Below are 18,252 nucleotides of genomic sequence, written 5' to 3' on the forward strand. Positions count from 1 at the left end.
GAGCTCCTGCTGGCGGGGAGTGAAGCTCTTCAACTCGCCGGTCACTGGCTCCCTGGAGGAATTTAGCCTGGCTGCAATAACGTTATCGCGAACGGAATGAATACCATCTACTAGCAAACAAAACATGTTCAATTATATTTAACCTGTTAAAACTAAGATGCCAGGATCAAAAAATAATTTCTCCAATTGATATATTTGACAAAAACAGGTTAATATGCAAGCCGGTTTTCATTGCTAAATCAAAGCGGGGAGAGCCGGGAACGTGCGTGGACGCGCGTCGGCCAGAGAAGCTCAACTCTGCAAGTCAAAAGTAACCGGAAATAGCCAAGTGACTACAAATCTAGCCAAGATGGCGCGGTTCAATAGGCCTTCACTTTAGATTTCGATTCCTGGGGGCTTGCCGTATCCCCTCGGTCCTCCCCTGGCATCTCTCTCCACGCACGGAGCCTCGGCCGCGCCCGTGGGAAGTCATGTGACGGCCGGACACAGCTGCTCTGGCGTGGGAGGGTATTCTGAGAGCCTGGAGCTTATTATCTGGCACACTTGTCTTAGGTTTCCCTTTGCAATTGAGAACGCTCTCACTGACCCCTTCTACAGTACGGATCTACAGTACTCCCACTCACTCAACTGCGTCATACTACTGGACTCTCAAAGACACTTTTGGTCTTGCATAGTTTTGTTATTTGCAGTTTTTAAGGAATACCACATGGACATGGAACATGGTTATTTTAACTAAAGTCTATGCTTTTTAAGTTTCATATAGTAAAATATCCAAGGGTCCCAAGATATAGACTCTACTCATGGATGACCCACTCTAGTTTAATAATATGCAGAATGTGGATTCCCATTTGCAACCTACATTACACACTTTGACACTGATATATTGGGGGTAGGGGGCGATTGTGCATAGCCTAACGGTGAACCACAGTAGGAAAATAGAATTAAAAAAAACAGGGAGAACACAGAAAAGCTAATTAAATTCACAGCCCTATGGAGCAGATTCAAACTCCTTACATAATGGGAGTCACTCAACAACAGAGCCGCCAAAGCAACGCATTAGGTTTCCTATAATGGGACTGGCTTTCAGGGCATCTTTTCAATAAGGCTTTCTACTTCGTGTCCCATGCCATTGGCACTGTTGTACAACAGAGAGTAGTGGGTGGGGGGGGGCGATGATCTATAAATGTATATACCGCTGGAGGGCTAGGGGGGGGTCTTGACATTATTATGGTGTGAGGATAAGTGTGTGTGTGTGTGTGTGGGAGAGGAGGGGGATGGGTGACATTATTATAGTATGAGGATAAGTTTCCCCTGTCAAATATAACTCCGCCCCCTTATCAACCATTGGTTGGCCTTCTGGAACAGGTTGGTTGTGATTGGTGTGTTTTTGTCAACAGCAGCACGTCTTCCTGGTTGGTGAGAGCAGGCAGGCAGGGTGAGGCTCGTCTCGGGAACAATAATAAAACCATGACTCTTTATTCCTCCCCAGGTTTCTGGCTCACTGATCTGGGTGTTTGACCCCTGGCTTGTCTCACTAGTTCATGCCTGGTCGTCCAGACAGGCCCAGCTGGGTCTCCGCGTATGAAGCTAGAGCAATTCTTCATTCATTCTCCTCCTACTCGGTGGTGCTAGGCTAGGCTAGGCTAGGCTAAGCTAGGCTAGGCTAGGCTATCCTCCTGCTCGGTGGTGCTAGGCTAGGCTAAGCTAGGCTAAGCTAGGCTAAGCTAGGCTAGGCTATCCTCCTGCTCGGTGGTGCTAGGCTAGGCTAGGCTAGGCGGTGCTAGGCTAGGCTAGCTAGACGTGGCATTACTGTGCTAGGGATGTTCAGGTAGCTATCTTAGCTCGCCAGCATATTTAGTCTAGTGAAACTGGCATCACCAGCTAAGACTAGCTCGCTTTTGGCTCATTTCCTACAGAAACCTCGTTTTTTGGACATAATGGAGCAACAATGAACCATCAGAAGAGTCCAGCTAGCTAGATACAGATGCTAACCGGCTAACACCTGCTAGCTATGCAGCATCCCACTTCTTATCGGCTCCTTTTCCAAACAAAGGAGAGGATAACATTATAGCCTATTACTCCTCCATAACATGACCTGGTTGAACACGACAATCCTCAAATAGTTCTGCTAGATTAGTTGTTTGCGACTTGTGAACTCAATGCCGAGAGAGACATGGCATCTTTAAAGGCCAAGGTTGGGTTGAACAGTGAGAGCATCTCTAGGGAGGGGGCCAGTCCCTTACTGATGGGGGCAGCATCCCTGTCCCTGAACCAGAGGACCTACTGCCTGGAGGACCTGGACACCATCTCCACAGTCGGTAAGCCTGGTATTATCACTGTCCCGTCTGGTCCTTGCACCCTGCCTAATGTTGTCTCCTTGCACCCTGCCTAATGTTGTCTCCTTGCACCCTGCCTAATGTTGTCTCCTTGCACCCTGCCTGATGTTGTCTCCTTGCACCCTGCCTGATGTTGTCTCCTTGCACCCTGCCTAATGTTGTCTCCTTGCACCCTGCCTAATGTTGTCTCCTTGCACCCTGCCTAACGTTGTCTCCTTGCACCCTGCCTAATGTTGTCTCCTTGCACCCTGCCTGATGTTGTCTCCTTGCACCCTGCCTAATGTTGTCTCCATCACTACTATGCACCAACTGACTAGAACAAATTCCTAGTATGTGTAAAAACCAACCTTACAATAAAACGGATTCTGATTCTTCCAAACCCCATTGTAAAATTGTGAGTTTAAAATTTCAGAGACAGATTGAGGGTCGGGGTCAAAGTTCATACAATAATTTGCAATAGTGCATTTTCTGATGCTGTTAAGTTGACCCTAGTTCTGGTGGACCTACAACACTCTTGAAGCTCAGAACTATTCCTTCACTTTCCTGTTTTCGAGATGATCGAAGCTTGAGAATGGCCCTGTCTACACCAGTAACCTCATCCTATGCTCTGCCATTGAGGATTAGCCTACTGTATATGGGGCCTTATTGACGTGACTTGCCCCTGAAGAGTTCATAACAGTTCACACTAGGGATGTTAGCAGTTAATCGACTATATTTACTCGAGTAAGATCTGGATACTCGATTAACTGCTTTGTAATGGAATGGAACTTTTTTTTTTTTGAACGAACGTTATCAACGGGAGTTGCGTGAAATGTAATCATGATTTATGGTCTGACTGCACATGAGGGCGCCCCGTCATGTAGCGAAGGCTAATTGGGATGCCGGGAAATTTCAACGACACAGCGGAAGACGACACAAAAATGTTGCAGTCCAGCTCGGGGCGTTCTTATCAATTAATCGACTATTGTTCGTTAAGGTTAATAGTTATCGATTAATGAAATTCCTTGAAATTTGCAACCCTAGTTCACACACACCCACTACTTTCACTATCAATGATTTAAGGAACCCATCCATTCTCAGCAATGAGGAACAACCTGACTCACCAGTCTCAAGAGTACGAGAGGAAACTTCCACTTTGCTTACGTTGCCTTATTTATAAGCCTTATTTATCAAGGCTGCAGTCTCCAGCGTGTCTGGTGGAGACAGAGAGATTGAGGGTGTATGGGTTTAAATGTTTACCCGTGCTCTGATGTGCTGGAGGGTGATAGCACACAGGAATGTGGAGCAGCAGCCCAGATGAGATGCGAGTTGGAGATGGATGTGTCCCCAGGCCGTAGCTGGCTGGCTGGAGTTTTGAGATGGAGTTGGCAAACGGTAGTCCTAGTCCCTGTAGGATCTAGTTCTTTATCATGTCAAATTTTGGATTGAGTGTTCTTCCAAACAGTTGTACCGCTATCCACGTTGTGTAACAATGATGCACCTGTTGTTATGGTCTCCTGTGGAACGTGAAGTACCTGTTTTTGTACTGTCTACACACACACACACACACACACTTGTATGAGCTTGTTGTGCAGCTCTGTGTGGGGTGAGCTCTGTTGTTTTCATGGCAGGGGTGGAGTCCGGTCTGTGGTGTCTGAGTGTGCTGGCTAGGAGCAGCCTTCCAGACAGATGTGTCATGACGACAACATGCTAAGGGAAATAGCAACAGCTCTGGGAACAGCTGACAGAGCACTCATGAAGCCGCCATTTAAAGAGTGCTTAGTCTTTGAAACGGACTATCAGCTTTTTTCTATAACCCAATAATCTGACATGTCTCGAAGTGTGCCGTGTTAGACACGAGGACAACAAACCCATTTATAAACAGGCGACAGTTGTGTCAGTGGGCTAGGGCTAGTACTGGGGAATAGCATGTCCCAGTGGGCTAGGCCTAGTACTGGGGAATAGCATGTCCCAGTGGGCTAGTACTGAGGAATAGCAAGCTAAGTTGTCCCAGTGTGCTAGGCCTAGTACTGAGGAATAGCAAGTTACAGTAAGTTGTCCCAGTGGGCTAGTCCTGAGGAATAACAAGTTAAGTTGTCCCAGTGGGCTAGTGCTAGTACTGAGGAATAGCATGTCCCAGTGGGCTAGGCCTAGTACTGAGGAATAGCATGTCCCAGTGGGCTAGAACTAGTACTGAGGAATAGCATGTCCCAGTGGGCTAGGCCTAGTACTGAGGAATAGCATGTCCCAGTGGGCTAGGCCTAGTACTGAGGAATAGCATGTCCCAGTGGGCTAGAACTAGTACTGGGGAATAGTAGCCTGTGTGCGTTGTGGATGTACGATGCCATTTTTATGCCATCATGCTGTTGTGGAGAGCATGAAGCTCAACAGCCCCGGCACAAAAATCCAATTATGGAATCCTTTTGTCTGATGATGAGACAGATTTTCTGCCATATCAGTTAAAGCTCTTATCTTCCCTCTGGGGTTGTTTAAGAGTCACTGAAACCATTAGGAAACACAGGCTCTTTTGATATTTGCATGAAATTGCCTATTTTTGGATATAAATTAGGATCAAAGAAAAGTCAGGTAGCTGTCTAGGCCAAATGCCAAATTCAATCCTGACTGCTCCCGTCCTACGGAATCTAGGCTTTGATCAGATTTGGTGCCGGTTAGCCAGACAGAACCCAGCCGTTCTCGGGGTAGCTGGCCGGTGTTGTGCTGCTCACTGGGAGCTCGAGGGCTTTGGTGATCCCAGCCAAAGAGTGGATGATGACAGGCACAACCTGGAATTGGAAAGAGATGCGACATTTTCAGGCAATTCTGTGGACCTAGATAGCAGATCAAGGTAAACAGGGAATGACCCACTTAACAGAGGTAAAATCTCCCGTCACCCAAATGAAATCAGTCAGACATTTCTGGGCATAATCTTGTGTCTGTACAAGCTCTGAGTTAAAATGCCCAGATTAATTGGTTAAGCTATATTTAATGACCTCATATCTTTTTAAGCGTTGTTGAGAAATACAGGATGAGCAGGACTTTCAGGGGGAGGAGGGGAGGTGTGTGTCTGCCTCGCGGAAATACAGCCCATAATAACCCCCAGCACAGCAGCCATGTCCTAGGTGTGGAGTGGAGCTCATACCTGTCAGGCCCTCTTCCTCTCAACGTGTAATAATAGACAGCGACAGGCTTTATTTGCGCTTGCCAGTAGCATGGAGACACCGAGGAGGCTGAAACAAAGGCTCCTTGTCTGTGTTGAGGAAGAGAGCAAACAGTACATTCCTCCAGACGGTGTTGCTCCATCAGAGCCGTGACCAGGCTGACTTGAGAGGCCATCTATGACCAGGCTGACTTGAGAGGCCATCTATGACCAGGCTGACTTGAGAGGCCATCTCTGTGCAGCACTGAGTCCAAGACACATTTCCAGAAGCGGACAATAAAGTAGATCATGTGGTATCATTCACCGTGAACACTCTGCTCTATGACTGTAGAAGCAAACACGCACAGATAGAAGGCATTAACACTGGATGGTTGATTAACAACGGGAACAAAATCCCTGAGAAATCAAATGTTCACACAGAGAATATGAAATGTCTGTTCTCCCTGATGAAGGTCAGATAGATTTCCACACACTTCAGATCACTGCAGCCCTTCACCTTTAACTGCCGAATGCTCAGTGATCTGAAGTGTGTGGAAATCCTTTTTCTACGTACGGAGAATATGGAAAATTACAGCCTACCCTCTTTAAGCCTACCCTCTTTAAATCTTTGAACAATGAGGCTACTCATTCTTCTCCGTCTTCCAAGACTCTCCTGGGCTGCTTGTTTGCAGAATGAACCTGGACTCTAGCCTGTTCCCTCGGTCGGGGTTCGTGAGGAATGGCCAGCAGCCATTTTTTAATTAGTCTGATTGCCCATCATCACATAACCCAGCTGCACGCTGACCCGGCACGCTGGTAAAGGTCTCCTCCACCTCGTTTGTCTCTCCCACACCTCCCCATCTCTCTCCCACGCCCACCCCCCCCCACCTCCCCCTCCCTCGTCCTCCCCTCAGGCACCGGGACCTTCGGCCGCGTGTTCCTGGTCAAGGACAAGAAGAGCCGGGCCTTCTACGCGCTCAAGCAGATGAAGATCCCGGATGTGATCCGGCTGAAGCAGGAGCAGCACGTCCACAATGAGAAGGAGGTCCTCTCGGAGGTCAACCACCCGTTCCTGATCAGGCTGTGAGTGGCCTAGTGTGACTCAATCCCGGGCCGTTGCCATGCGTTAGGTCTGTGTGCTTGACCGTTGGTACCCGCGGCGGTCTATAGACGCTGTCGGTGCCGCACAGAGAGCTGGGTAAACGTCGCGCACAGAGCTGGGTAAACACCATGCGCTCCTGTCCGTGTCGGAACGTGTCAGCGCCGCTTCCCGGCAAACATTTGTGTCTTTAATTGGAACAGTCACCCCCTTGTTGAAAATGCGACCGAGAGCTGTGGTGTGCGTTTGTGTGTGTTTCTTTGGGTGGCTGTGGCTCAGGAGGTAGAGTGGGTCGTCGGTTCGAATCCCGGATCCTCCTGACATGTTGAAGTGTCTGACTGAACCACAAATTGGTCCCAATGAGCAGGCTAGCACCTTGTATGGCAGCTGGCAAGTGAATGTGTATGAATGGGTGAATGAGAGGCCTTCATTGTAAAGCGCTTTGGATAAAAGTTCCTACACAAGTGCAGTCCATTCATCGTTTTGCCCTGTCCCCCAGGTTCTGGACCCACCATGACGAGCGGTTCCTCTACATGCTGATGGACTACGTCCCAGGTGGCGAGCTGTTCAGCTACCTGCGAGGCCGCGGACGCTTCAGCAACTCCGCCGGCATGTTCTACACCAGCGAGATCGTCTGCGCCATCGAGTACCTCCACTCCAGGGAGGTCGTCTACCGCGACCTGAAGCCCGAGAACATCCTGCTGGACGCCGAGGGACACATCCGCCTCACCGACTTCGGCTTCGCCAAGAAGCTCTCCGACAGGTGCCGACCTGCCCGTCCGCCGCTACTTCCTGTCCGCCAAACGCCACTTCCTGTCCCTCCCGTTGTCCGTCGTGGTTCCACAGCGGTCGGGGATTTCTTCCGTTCAGTCATTAGCGCCGTTTGCTTGTTCGTCGCTGACGTGAGGGAGTGGAAAGAATAATAACGTTGCTCTCAGAGAGAGACAAGATAATGAGAGTTTGTACCGTCTCTCTCTCTCCCCCCCGTCTGCCGAATCACAGACAGTTCAGGCATCCTTGAAAGGCTCATATCACATCGTATCCTGGAGGAACGCATATGGGGAATCCTCCGTCAGGAGAAAATCCTAAAATCGGATCTCCATTGCAAAAAAAAAATGAAAATAAATAAAATCACATATCAGATTGCTGTCCCCCCTCCCCCCCTTTGTAAGTTTTGAATTCGAATGGCTTGAAGCGAGTCTAAGGTGACCTCAGCGGGATTGGAAAAGCTGTGCTTGAGTCTAAAGTGGTTTGTGTATCTGCAGTGCAGTGTTTTTCACGGCGAGTTCTCCGAGCAGAGTGCTGAACCCGCTGACATGTAAACATAATGGACAAAGATTACATTTTTCGCTGAGCTGGGGAGAGGGAGAAAATAGATTTGGAGTAGATATCTGATGTGCCAGAGTGACCCACTTGTGTAAATGGAGGGCAATAGGACTTCCTGCTGAATGTGGCGAGGAGACGACAGCCGCCAGGCCGCTGCCCTAGTTAACGCAGCGTAGGCGGAGCGCGGCCACAGTGCCCCCTAGTGGCTGACATCGCCTGCTCGCCTCCCGGTCCTGTCCGGGTCGCCAGCTGAGAGACCACATCCGCTCAAGAGAGAGACAGACGCACGTCACGCCACGGAGAGATCGTAACGAGGCCGGCGTCTTCCTCATGGCAGGTGTGGGGGGGGGGGCATTGTTCTGTCCTCCTCCGCCGACGACTCGCTATTTAAAAATCTGGGGAGATGGATCCCCGGGATCTCGAGCACCCGCCTTTTACACGGACACTCATCTACATATAAATGTCCGTCTCCTAGGCAACTGACCGCCGGGGTTGTCACGGCGGGCAGTCGACAGAAACCACCCTCTCAAGAGTCGAGAGCACTTCACCATCGGTGACCACACACCGGCCACTGATGGCTGCCAAGGATGTTGTTGTTGTTGTTATTGCAACTTGTTTGGGTCAGGCTGAAGAGAGATCATCTTTTTTCTGGCTGAGCGTGATCACTCGCTACGGTGGTGGTATCAAATTACGAAAGATGAGAGTGCTGGTAATTTCCTATCTACCCGCCTGCCAAGCCGGTACTGTTACTACAACTTCCTGCTGCGACCCAGCTGGTGCTGTGACAGACGGCCGGGGGAGATGACTTTACCCGAGGCGGTGTTGTCCCCCGTGTAACTAGAGCCTCTCCTCTGGGAGCAGGGCCCGCCAGGAGGAATGTGGATGACGCTAGAGTCTGTGCATATAGACACACCGCTGGTCACACCACCAGCCCCGGCCAAGAGACACAGGCTGAGTTGTGTGTGTGGGAATGTTGGATGTCGCACACGGCCACACTGATGGTGGTGTAGGTATCGTTTGCGCCCAGGCCTAGCTTCTGTCATCTCCTCTGTCCGGGGGTGCGTCCGGTGTGGTCCTGAGACCCGCGTACCAGGCAGACGTCCACGGTTTAGAATGTCAACAGCTGTTATAACCTGTTCAAACTAGGCCTGCTGCATGACACAATGAAAGAAAACACTGAGGAGCTGTTTGTCCTGCTGACACAAGGGATTCCAAAGTAAATACTCACTCTGTTTGTCTCTCTCTCTCTCTCTCTCCCACCCCCCCAGGACGTGGACTCTGTGTGGCACCCCAGAGTACCTGGCTCCAGAGGTCATCCAGAGCAAAGGTCACGGCCGGGCGGTGGACTGGTGGGCCCTGGGCATCCTCATCTTTGAAATGCTGGCCGGGTGAGTGTGTCTCCATCCGTTTGTCTGGTCGGTCGGGGCGTCCACTACCAGGGCTGGCCCACCAGGGGGCACTATCCTCCACGGGACCGACTTGAGGGCTATAGGGCCTTTAAAGATGGGGGCGTGCGTGCTGTTTATTGACAACGGTTAGGGTTCAGGAGAAGAAGGAAGTGTCTTAAGAACAATCGGACAGTGTTTTCAGGAGGGTGTGTTGCTATGGCCGCCAGTCAAGAGCTGATGTAATGCAGGTTTTTTTCCGTGCGCGGTGGCTGGAGGCCTGAGCGATGACAGCAGGGTTTCAGAGAGCTATTACCGCGACCTGGCAGGTTGGTTGGTGGTGGTTTGCTCTGTGAGGTCAGCTCCATGACAGACTATATACTGCGCTCTGCTAAGCTGCTCACTCCACAGAGGAAAGCCCAGGGCGCTCCGGTGAGTGATCCGCTGCCCATTTATCAACAGTCCTCCGGTCTTTAACGTCCTCTAGGTGTATCAGTCACCCGCAGAGGGCAGGACCTCGTTAGATTCACGAGGCGGGCAATCTTGCGTTTGCCGTTGGAGGTTTGTGAGGTATTTGAAGTCAACTCCCACGGTGCTCAGGGGGTGTTCTCTCAGCGTTAGCTTCACAGTTAGCGTGCTGGTGTCAAAGCACTGCCCCCCCACCCCCTTTACATTCAGTTAGCGTATTTTGTTTTCAGAATACTTTCATTTTGGTGAAATTGTACGAATATGACAAAGCACAGTAGAGCGGGACTCTTCAGAGGAAGTATCCCATGATCCCTCTCTCTCCTCCGGACCCCTCTCCTCCTCGCCGAAACGTTTTAAGTGGGGAAAAATGTGACCTTCGCCAGCCTTCGTCGGCCTTTGAAGCGCGGCGGACTGCTGACACGGGGTTGGGGGGCAGGGGGGGGCTCCTCTGCCTCCGCCGCCCGCCAGACAAAAGCTTCCTTCAGGGTCGAGGAGCAGCGAGAGGTTTACTGTCGCCGGCCTGTTTCTGTCAAAGGTCCGGCAGCTTCCGCGCCTCAAGAATGTGGCGGGGGCTAACGAAAGTTTTGTGCTTTTGCCCTCCCTCCACCCCACCTCGGCAAAGTGGAGGGGTGGAAACACATCCGCCCTGGGGCCCCGACCCTTGACCCCTGACTCCTGGGACGGGGTGCCGTGACGGGGTCACCTGCGAGCTGCACGCTTATCCTGCAGATAAGCCCTTTTCTGGAAGAGGGGGATCTCTTCACGCGATAATGAATACCCTATGTGTGTGTGTGTGCATCTGTGTGTGTGTGTGTGTGTGTGTGTGTGTGTGTGTGTGTGTCTGTCCCTAGTTCCCATAAGCTCACTGTCAAGCCAGAACATCTGCCTTGGCCTGCACGGCCTGAACTACTGGCTGACTGGCACGGGCTTAGCGCAATCTGCAGTAGCAGCCTAGCGTGTTCATCTTCATGGACATGGCCGCTGCTCAGCCTGGTAGTTAATTAAGTGTGCTCTACTTTCCCGCACTCCTTCATCTCCTCCTCCTCCTCCTCCTCCTCCCTGGTGGAATCTTGGCGACACCTCAGGTAGTTCCATAAATCTCCTGGTTCCAGTTACGTAAGTGAGGAGCGGACGGTACTCACTCTCTCCCTCTTTCTCTCTGTCTCTCCCTCTTTCTCTCTCATCTTCTGTCTCCCTCCCCTCTCTCTCCCCTCTTTCTCTCACCGTCTCTCTCCCTCCCCCTCTCTCCCTCCATCTCTCTCTCTCTATCCCTCCCCCTCCCTCCATCACTGGGGATCAGCCACTACATGTCTTTAGGACATCCCTCCATCCATCCATCCCTCCCTCCCTCCCTGGCTAGCCTCACCAGGCCTAGTGGGTTCCAGTAGGACATCCCTCCCTCCATCCCTCCCTCCCTCCCTCCCTCCCTCTCTGGCTAGCCTCACCAGACCCAGTGGGCTCCAGCAGGACAGTTGACTGCTGAATCATCGCTTGGCTGTGCTCTCTAATCCCCCCGTCTTCCCAGGCCAGACCCGAGGCTCCTCTCTCCCGCTCCAGGCCTGATCCCCTCCTCCCCTCCGCCCGACCCGGTCTGCTGAAGCCATTACATGTCACCGAGGGACACGGGTTGTGCTCTGTTTTGGCGTCGCTCCTCTGTGGCGGGTCGGGGCGGTGTTCCTGTCCTCGCCGGGTGACGGCCGGGTCCTTTCGCAGGATCGACCGGTGCTACCGCCATGGAGCGGGCCGCCTCCCACTGAGGAGGAGGAGGAGGAGGGGGTGATCTTTACTTGTCTGTCGGTGTCCGAAAAAGAGGAGGGGGTGATCTTTACTTGTCTGTCGGTGTCTGAAAAATTATCCCGGCTCGACCCCAGCGGTGGAGCCATGACACATTTCCCCCCCCCACACACACACACACACACACACGTATCTCTGGTACACGCCCAAGCCCCAGACTTCTCTCCCACAGAAGGAAGTCCCAGACTCCATTTTGACTGGCTCAGCACACTGGCAGCTTCTGTGACAAACTGTTGCTATTAACCGCCTGTCTGCTCCATGTGTAATGCATTTAGGCTGGTCCATTATGTAACGGGGTGGGTAATGGTTTGTCCAGGCTGGGGGAGGTTGGGGGCGTGGGGGGGGCAGAGCTGGGGAAGCATTCAGCCGGACCCAGAGAGTCGACAGCCCGCCCTCCAGGGTCTTAAAGCACACACAGACACGCGCACGCACGGTCCACCAGAACACGCCCGGGTCGCTGGCGAGAGGAAGTGAACCCCAGGGGGGGGGCAGGTGTTTGGGTTTGGGTCTCTGGAGAACCGGTGTTCTGTACAGCTCCCTGGTGTCAGCCTCCTTCCTGGGAGATCTTCAGGTGAACCAGGCGTGTGGAAATTGGAGTTTAATCCAGGGCATTGATAGTTGGAGTTCAATCCAGGCCAGGAGTTTAATCCAGGCCATTGATAGTTGGAGTTAAATCCAGGCCAGGAGTTTAATCCAGGCCATTGATAGTTGGAGTTTAATCCAGGTCATTGGTAGTTGGAGTTTAATCCAGGCCATTGGTAGTTGGAGTTTAATCCAGGACATTGATAGTTGGAGTTTAATCCAGGCCATTGGTAGTTGGAGTTTAATCCAGGACATTGATAGTTGGAGTTTAATCCAGGTCATTGGTAGTTGGAGTTTAATCCAGGGCATTGGTAGTTGGAGTTTAATCCAGGGCATTGGTAGTTGGAGTTTAATCCAGGTCATTGGTAGTTGGAGTTTAATCCAGGTCATTGATAGTTGGAGTTTAATCCAGGTCAGGAGTTTAATCCAGGTCATTGATAGTTGGAGTTTAATCCAGGCCAGGAGTTTAATCCAGGTCATTGATAGTTGGAGTTAATCCAGGCCATTGATATTTTTATTCAACTTTTTTTTTCTTTTTTTCCCTTTTTAGGTACCCGCCTTTCTTTGACGACAACCCATTTGGCATCTACCAGAAGATCCTGGCCGGGAAGCTGGAGTTCCCACGCCATCTTGATTTCTATGTCAAGTAAGCTTGGGAAGTGGGCATAGAACGGGGAGAGAGATATTCTAGCCATGAAGCGCAAATGCTGTCATGCATTTCTCACTAGAGCAGGTGGTGTGTATACTGTGTGTGTGTGTGTGTGTGTGTGTGTGTGTGTGTGTGTGTGTGTGTGTGTTTATGTTTGTGCCTCAGACCCTGTGGCACAAGGCCTGGCGTTGCGTGGGTGTGTTGTGAGCTCATCTGTCTCACTGTAACGCGTTTGCATGCATCTGTTTGTGTGTGCGTGTGTGTGTGTGTGTGTGTGTGGTGTGTTGCCGGTAAGCATGTAAGTGCAGGCTGACCCCGTGTCCTTTCAAACTGTGAAGTCAATTAGCTCCCGTAGCTGCGTCGCAGGGGACGTGTGGTCAGAAAGGACCCCCCCGGCTGATTAGTACCTGTCCCCCCAGCGGCCCCCCGGCCCCCACAACAGCTGGAGGGGACGGGAATGTGGAGATTACAGGCTTAGAGGAGGCCCTGTGTGCACTCAATCAGACCAGACACTGTGGCCCAAGAGCAGGGACACACACACTCACACACACACACACACACACACACACACACACACACACACACACACACACACTGCTGCTACCCCTGCTGCTCTACTCACCGTGAACAGAGCCTCGCTCACTCCTCTAGCCATCGATCTTGGGCTCGGGCCGACAGAAGGTTTTTTAATATTTCCAGCACCTACATCACTGTCACCGCCGAATGCCATCCATCACCAGACACGAGCGCTGGCGGGTGGGGGCCTGTCCCAGGCGGTAACGTGGGCGCCGTGAACACACGCCGGCAACAAGACCGACTGAGGGTGTGCGGTGGCTAGCCCGCCCGTCCGAGACAGCGTCCCGGGATGACGCACGTCGGGGGAGGGGCGGGGGGGGAGGGGGATATAATTTCTGCGCATTTCAGTCAGGTGGGGACACCGATGGCCAGGGGGAGGAATTTAGACACTAAGTGAACATGAGAAAAATGTCCAGTGTCAGTATGGGGACAGCTGTATTTATTAGGCGGGGCCCCTGGCTCGTACCGCCGGTGAGATGTGGCACCTTTATTGAAAGCTTTCTCTCCTTCAGGACGCTGTCACATTTCATCCGAGGACGTACCCTCTGTCATTTTAACGGCTCAGTGAATCTCCGCCCTCCGGTTCTGCCCCGCGCCCCGGTGCTGTAGAACCTTCACAGCGTGTTGGGGGAGGAAGTTCTTCCCCCTCTTCTGAACGGGCTGAGCGGTTAGGTGACGGAGCACGGCCGTTCCCGAGGCCCGCTGGGGTCGGCCTAGCCGGCACTCGGACGCGCAGGCGGAGGTCGTTCGTCCCCCCTGGCGGTTTCTGGACGGACCTCCTGGCCCTGGCGAGGTCCAGCCGGCCGCCGGAGAGCTCGCTGCATCTTTTATCTACATGCTTGTGTCCCTTCTTATTCCTTTTTCCTTCCCAGGGATCTCATCAAGAAGTTCCTCGTCATCGACAAGGCCAGGCGGCTGGGCAACATGAAGGTGAGTTGATAATCTCCAAGTCCACCCCCCCCCCCCCCCAGTTGTTTTTAGAGGCAGTCAGCAGGTTGCGGCTGTCGGTTTGACGTCACAGTCTGAGAAGTGAGACAGGAGACAGGAAAGGGCCTAGGGAGTGACTGGATGTCTGCATTTGTTTCCAATTAGTAGAACACATAAGGCAAGCTGATGTGGAGGTAGTTTAGACCCTGGGGGTGGCTCTGTTAGTCATTCTAGCAGTTAATCATGTAGACTTAGTATGCTGGGTCCTGTCACTTCATCGTGACTTAGGACCGGGCTAATATGAGAGTGGGAGTGCTGTGCTTATGAAAATACCCCTTCAGTTAGCAATTACACATACGAGGCTGTACGCACGCTGAGCGTGTGGAGAGAGAACAGGACAAAGCTGCTTTGTCTCTCCACAAAGTAAGAACACATTGGTAATAATACCGTTTCTCAGAAGCAAACGCCGCTCGTCTTTACGGCCGGCTCCCGGTGACCGTCGGAGGGATGGAGAGACAAACCGCTGTGGTCTGGTCTCGCATACCGGCACCAAACGCTTCCACAAGTTTTATAAGAAACATGCACAAGAAAAAAGAAAGGGACCGCGATGCGAGCGGTTTGAAGGCGGAGCAGAGTTATTCGGACGGCGTCTGAGCACCGGCGTGTGTGGCGCCGCCTCAGCGTCACGACAGCAGGCGGGAGTTTTCCAGCGATACAGAAACGTACAGAGAGAAACGTACGGAGAAACGCAGAGAGAGAAAGCAGCGTTCAACACTTTTAGACTTGTACAGATGGCTATGTTATTACTCATCAACCGGCAGCAGCGCTGATCTTCAAATCGCCAAATCAAGTGTTTAGAATCACTCCACTCAAAGCTCGGAGCCAGAGAACAAAAGGCCTTTTTTTCCAGTGAGACGTCTTGTGCTGAGCTCAGCAGAGTGATTAAATTGTCATAATCCTGCACATGCTGCCGCTGATTTGGGCCTACTGTTGTTCTTCTCTGAGGGCACCCGTTTGAAGTCGATCATTCACAGCACCCAGCCCAGCGGTCCTGTCTGTGGGGAGCGCGCCAGCAGTAGATCTCTCTCTTAAATAATGAGGAGAACCAGCCCCGATGAAGGTGAAAATATTGTGTGTGTGTGTGTGTGTGTGTTCAGAATGGAGCTGACGACGTGAAGAAGCACAGGTGGTTCAAGACGGTCGACTGGGATGGCGTTCCCCTGAGGAAGCTCAAGGTGGGTCGCTGTCGAACGGGAATCGCAGTCTTAAAGCTGCATCAGCCATTAATCTGTTGGGTTTTTTTTCCTTGGTTTTGATTGGCCTGTTTGAATGACTGACACCTCGGCTGATGATGCGTTCTTCTGTCCGTCCCAGCCTCCCATCGTCCCCAAGGTGTCCCATGATGGCGACACCTCCAACTTCGACGCCTACCCCGAAGAGGAGTGGAAGAAAGACCCGCCTGTTCCCGAGAAGGACCTGGAGATCTTCAAGAACTTCTAACTGCCGGTTCCAGAGAGACAGAGGTGTGAAACGGCCTTGAGAACATCACCACCTAGGAGGCAGCAGGACGGCGAGAGTTGGTTCCTGAACCCGATCTAGTACGAGTAGCGGTGTTTAGCCCCGAAGTGTGGTTCACCTGGGAAGAAGGCGTACCTGAAAGGAACTCGAAAACATTTGATGCGTCGATCACAAATGTTACGTCGTGAAGTGCGAACTCTCATCTCATTATTTCCGTTTGCCTGCTTTGAATCTGTCCCGATCCAGGACCTCAGTTGTGATTTGTTTTTTGTTTCTCTGTTTCTCTGAGCCGACTCAGATTATGCAAAAAATGATGGTCCTTTTCCTGCCCAAAGGGCACTGTTACTGAAGATGATACCTAGACCAAGTCAGGTCGCTTTGTTTTTTTAAACTGCATTATGGTTTCTATGTTCTGTTGAGTCAAACATGCTCCTCTTGTATTTGGAACTTGTGAGACTAAAACAGAACAATGCTTATGATCCAAAAAACGATAACTTATCAATATTTAAATGTATATAGATGTAATTATGTGACTATATCCTTACTAGATATAGCAGGATATTTGTTCATGAACGTACCACCGTGTCACGCCAAGGCTTTGTAATTATCGACCGGCCAGTCAGGATTAGCTGTATCTTATCAACCAGCCACGGGCTAATACTATCTCACAGGGCCTGGAGCACTTGTAAAAAGGTGCCTTACAATAAGGTTTTGACGAATATGGTGTCCTTTTATTCTGTAATTTAAACAATAGCTTTCTCAGCTGTTCATACCAATCGCCGTGATGTTGAAACATCGACTGTTAGTGTGTGAAATAGTGGTGTAGAGGAGATGTAGCTAGCCAGCTAGCCGCTGAACATGCTATCAGGTGCCTCCTCTCTTGTCTTCCCTTCCGTCTCTGTCATAGATCACAGTCCAGTATCCAGAAGGTCACTTGTGTGTGCATTAGTAGGACTGACAGTCTTATTAGCCCCTGTACAGTATAAACTGCTGGAATGCATTAATCTGGTTAGCGTGTAGCTGCCCAGCGGTCAGTAGTCTGACGACCAGGCAACTCCCAACACCCCAGTAAGACGCCTTCCTCTCTGAGCAGGAGATGGCTCGTCACAACAACAAACAATTAACATTTTCTACATACTACTATGTACCAACTCTAGCCCTCATGTACCAACTCTACTCCTCATGTACCAACTCTATCTGTAGCTTCACACGTAGCTTAGTTTCTAGTAGTGGAGGATTCAAAGAACACTATTCTTTTGCAATGCCTTGACTATCTTCATGTTCTAGTATTGTAGGGGCTGTGGGAGGGGAAAAAGAAAAATGATGGGATGACATTCAGTGTGAGTTTCTTCCTGCGTGCATGATCTGTTACTGCAGTATATGGTCTGTAACTGGTCTGTTACTGCAGGTATCTGGTCTGTAACTGGTCTGTTACTGCAGGTATCTGGTCTGTAACTGGTCTGTTACTGCAGGTATCTGGTCTGTTACTGGTCTGTTACTGCAGGTATCTGGTCTGTTACTGGTCTGTTACTGCAGGTATCTGGTCTGTTACTGGTCTGTTACTGCAGGTATCTGGTCTGTTACTGGTCTGTTACTGCAGGTAGCTGGTCTGTTACTGGTCTGTTACTGCAGGTATCTGGTCTGTTACTGGTCTGTTACTGCAGGTATCTGGTCTGTTACTGCAGGTACATGGTCTGTTACTGCAGGTATCTGGTCTGTTACTACAGGTACATGGTCTGTTACTGCAGGTACATGGTCTGTTACTGCAGGTATCTGGTCTGTTACTACAGGTACATGGTCTGTTACTGCAGGTATGTGGTCTGTTACTTGTGTCACCTTTCTTTCTGTGTTGTGTTTGTCCGGTCAATCTGTTTTATAATTCTCAGCCTATGCTTTTAAAGTCTTGTTTTAATAATTTTATCATCAAGTTATTGTGGATATGATCCTGCAGTGTTTTCTACCCATCCAGAATGCCTTTACAAGCCCCATTTGTTAACTTAATTACGAAATGTTTAAAAAAAGTATATCACTATTTACTGGTGCTGTATTTACATTTGGCAGCACTGTTACAGAAATGCAAACAACCAGAAATAAACACTTTCCCTTTTCAGCTGACTATGAGCATTTTCTCTTGGTATTTGTCGCTTTTTGTTGGTTTTATGTGTGGACAACATGCAAGCAGGCCTCTGTAGCCAAACACTTCCGAGTTCAAAACTATTTATAACTGATATTTCTGTAAGAAGTATCTGCCAACCTCAAACAACTTGTGGTGTTTTGTCTGTGTTGATAATTTGTCTTCAGTGGCCCGCTGGTGAGGTAATCATTGCTTTCAGGGCTTAATTTCCTCTCAAAGAATTTAAGTCCCAAATGAATGTGAAACGTATAATTTGGTCGTACGGAGGTACCATTAATGCGGCCTGTTTGGAGAGTGAGCCTTTAGTGTTTAGAGTGGAAAGTGACTCATGTTTTTGCCGAGA

The 18,252-nt window shown here is 50.6% G+C and overlaps 1 protein-coding gene across 1 annotated transcript; it reads left to right on the forward strand.

Annotated features, from left to right (window-relative positions):
* Nucleotides 1–1,948: 1,948 nt before the first annotated feature.
* Nucleotides 1,949–17,080, forward strand: prkx (protein kinase X-linked). Its single transcript, XM_084453373.1, has 8 exons — nt 1,949–2,318; nt 6,366–6,534; nt 7,050–7,313; nt 9,145–9,264; nt 12,656–12,751; nt 14,203–14,260; nt 15,415–15,492; nt 15,632–17,080. Exons 1-8 carry the CDS (start codon nt 2,174–2,176, stop codon nt 15,755–15,757), a joined length of 1,056 nt encoding a protein of 351 aa, XP_084309499.1. The 5' UTR covers nt 1,949–2,173; the 3' UTR covers nt 15,758–17,080.
* The last annotated feature ends 1,172 nt before the right edge of the window (nt 17,081–18,252 follow it).

This window comes from Borostomias antarcticus (genome assembly GCF_949987555.1).
Source record: "Borostomias antarcticus genome assembly, chromosome: 19".
In the NCBI taxonomy this organism is placed as follows: Eukaryota; Metazoa; Chordata; class Actinopteri; order Stomiiformes; family Stomiidae; genus Borostomias; species Borostomias antarcticus.

What these genes read in the sequence shown, in the direction of transcription:
- prkx (XM_084453373.1), top strand. Translation starts at nt 2,174, where the DNA reads ATGGCATCTTTAAAGGCCAAGGTTGGGTTGAACAGTGAGAGCATCTCT. An exon ending in GGCGGCTGGGCAACATGAAG is followed by an intron (nt 14,261 to 15,414) that starts GTGAGTTGATAA and finishes GTGTGTGTTCAG; the next exon opens with AATGGAGCTGACGACGTGAA. An exon ending in TTCCCCTGAGGAAGCTCAAG is followed by an intron (nt 15,493 to 15,631) that starts GTGGGTCGCTGT and finishes TGTCCGTCCCAG; the next exon opens with CCTCCCATCGTCCCCAAGGT.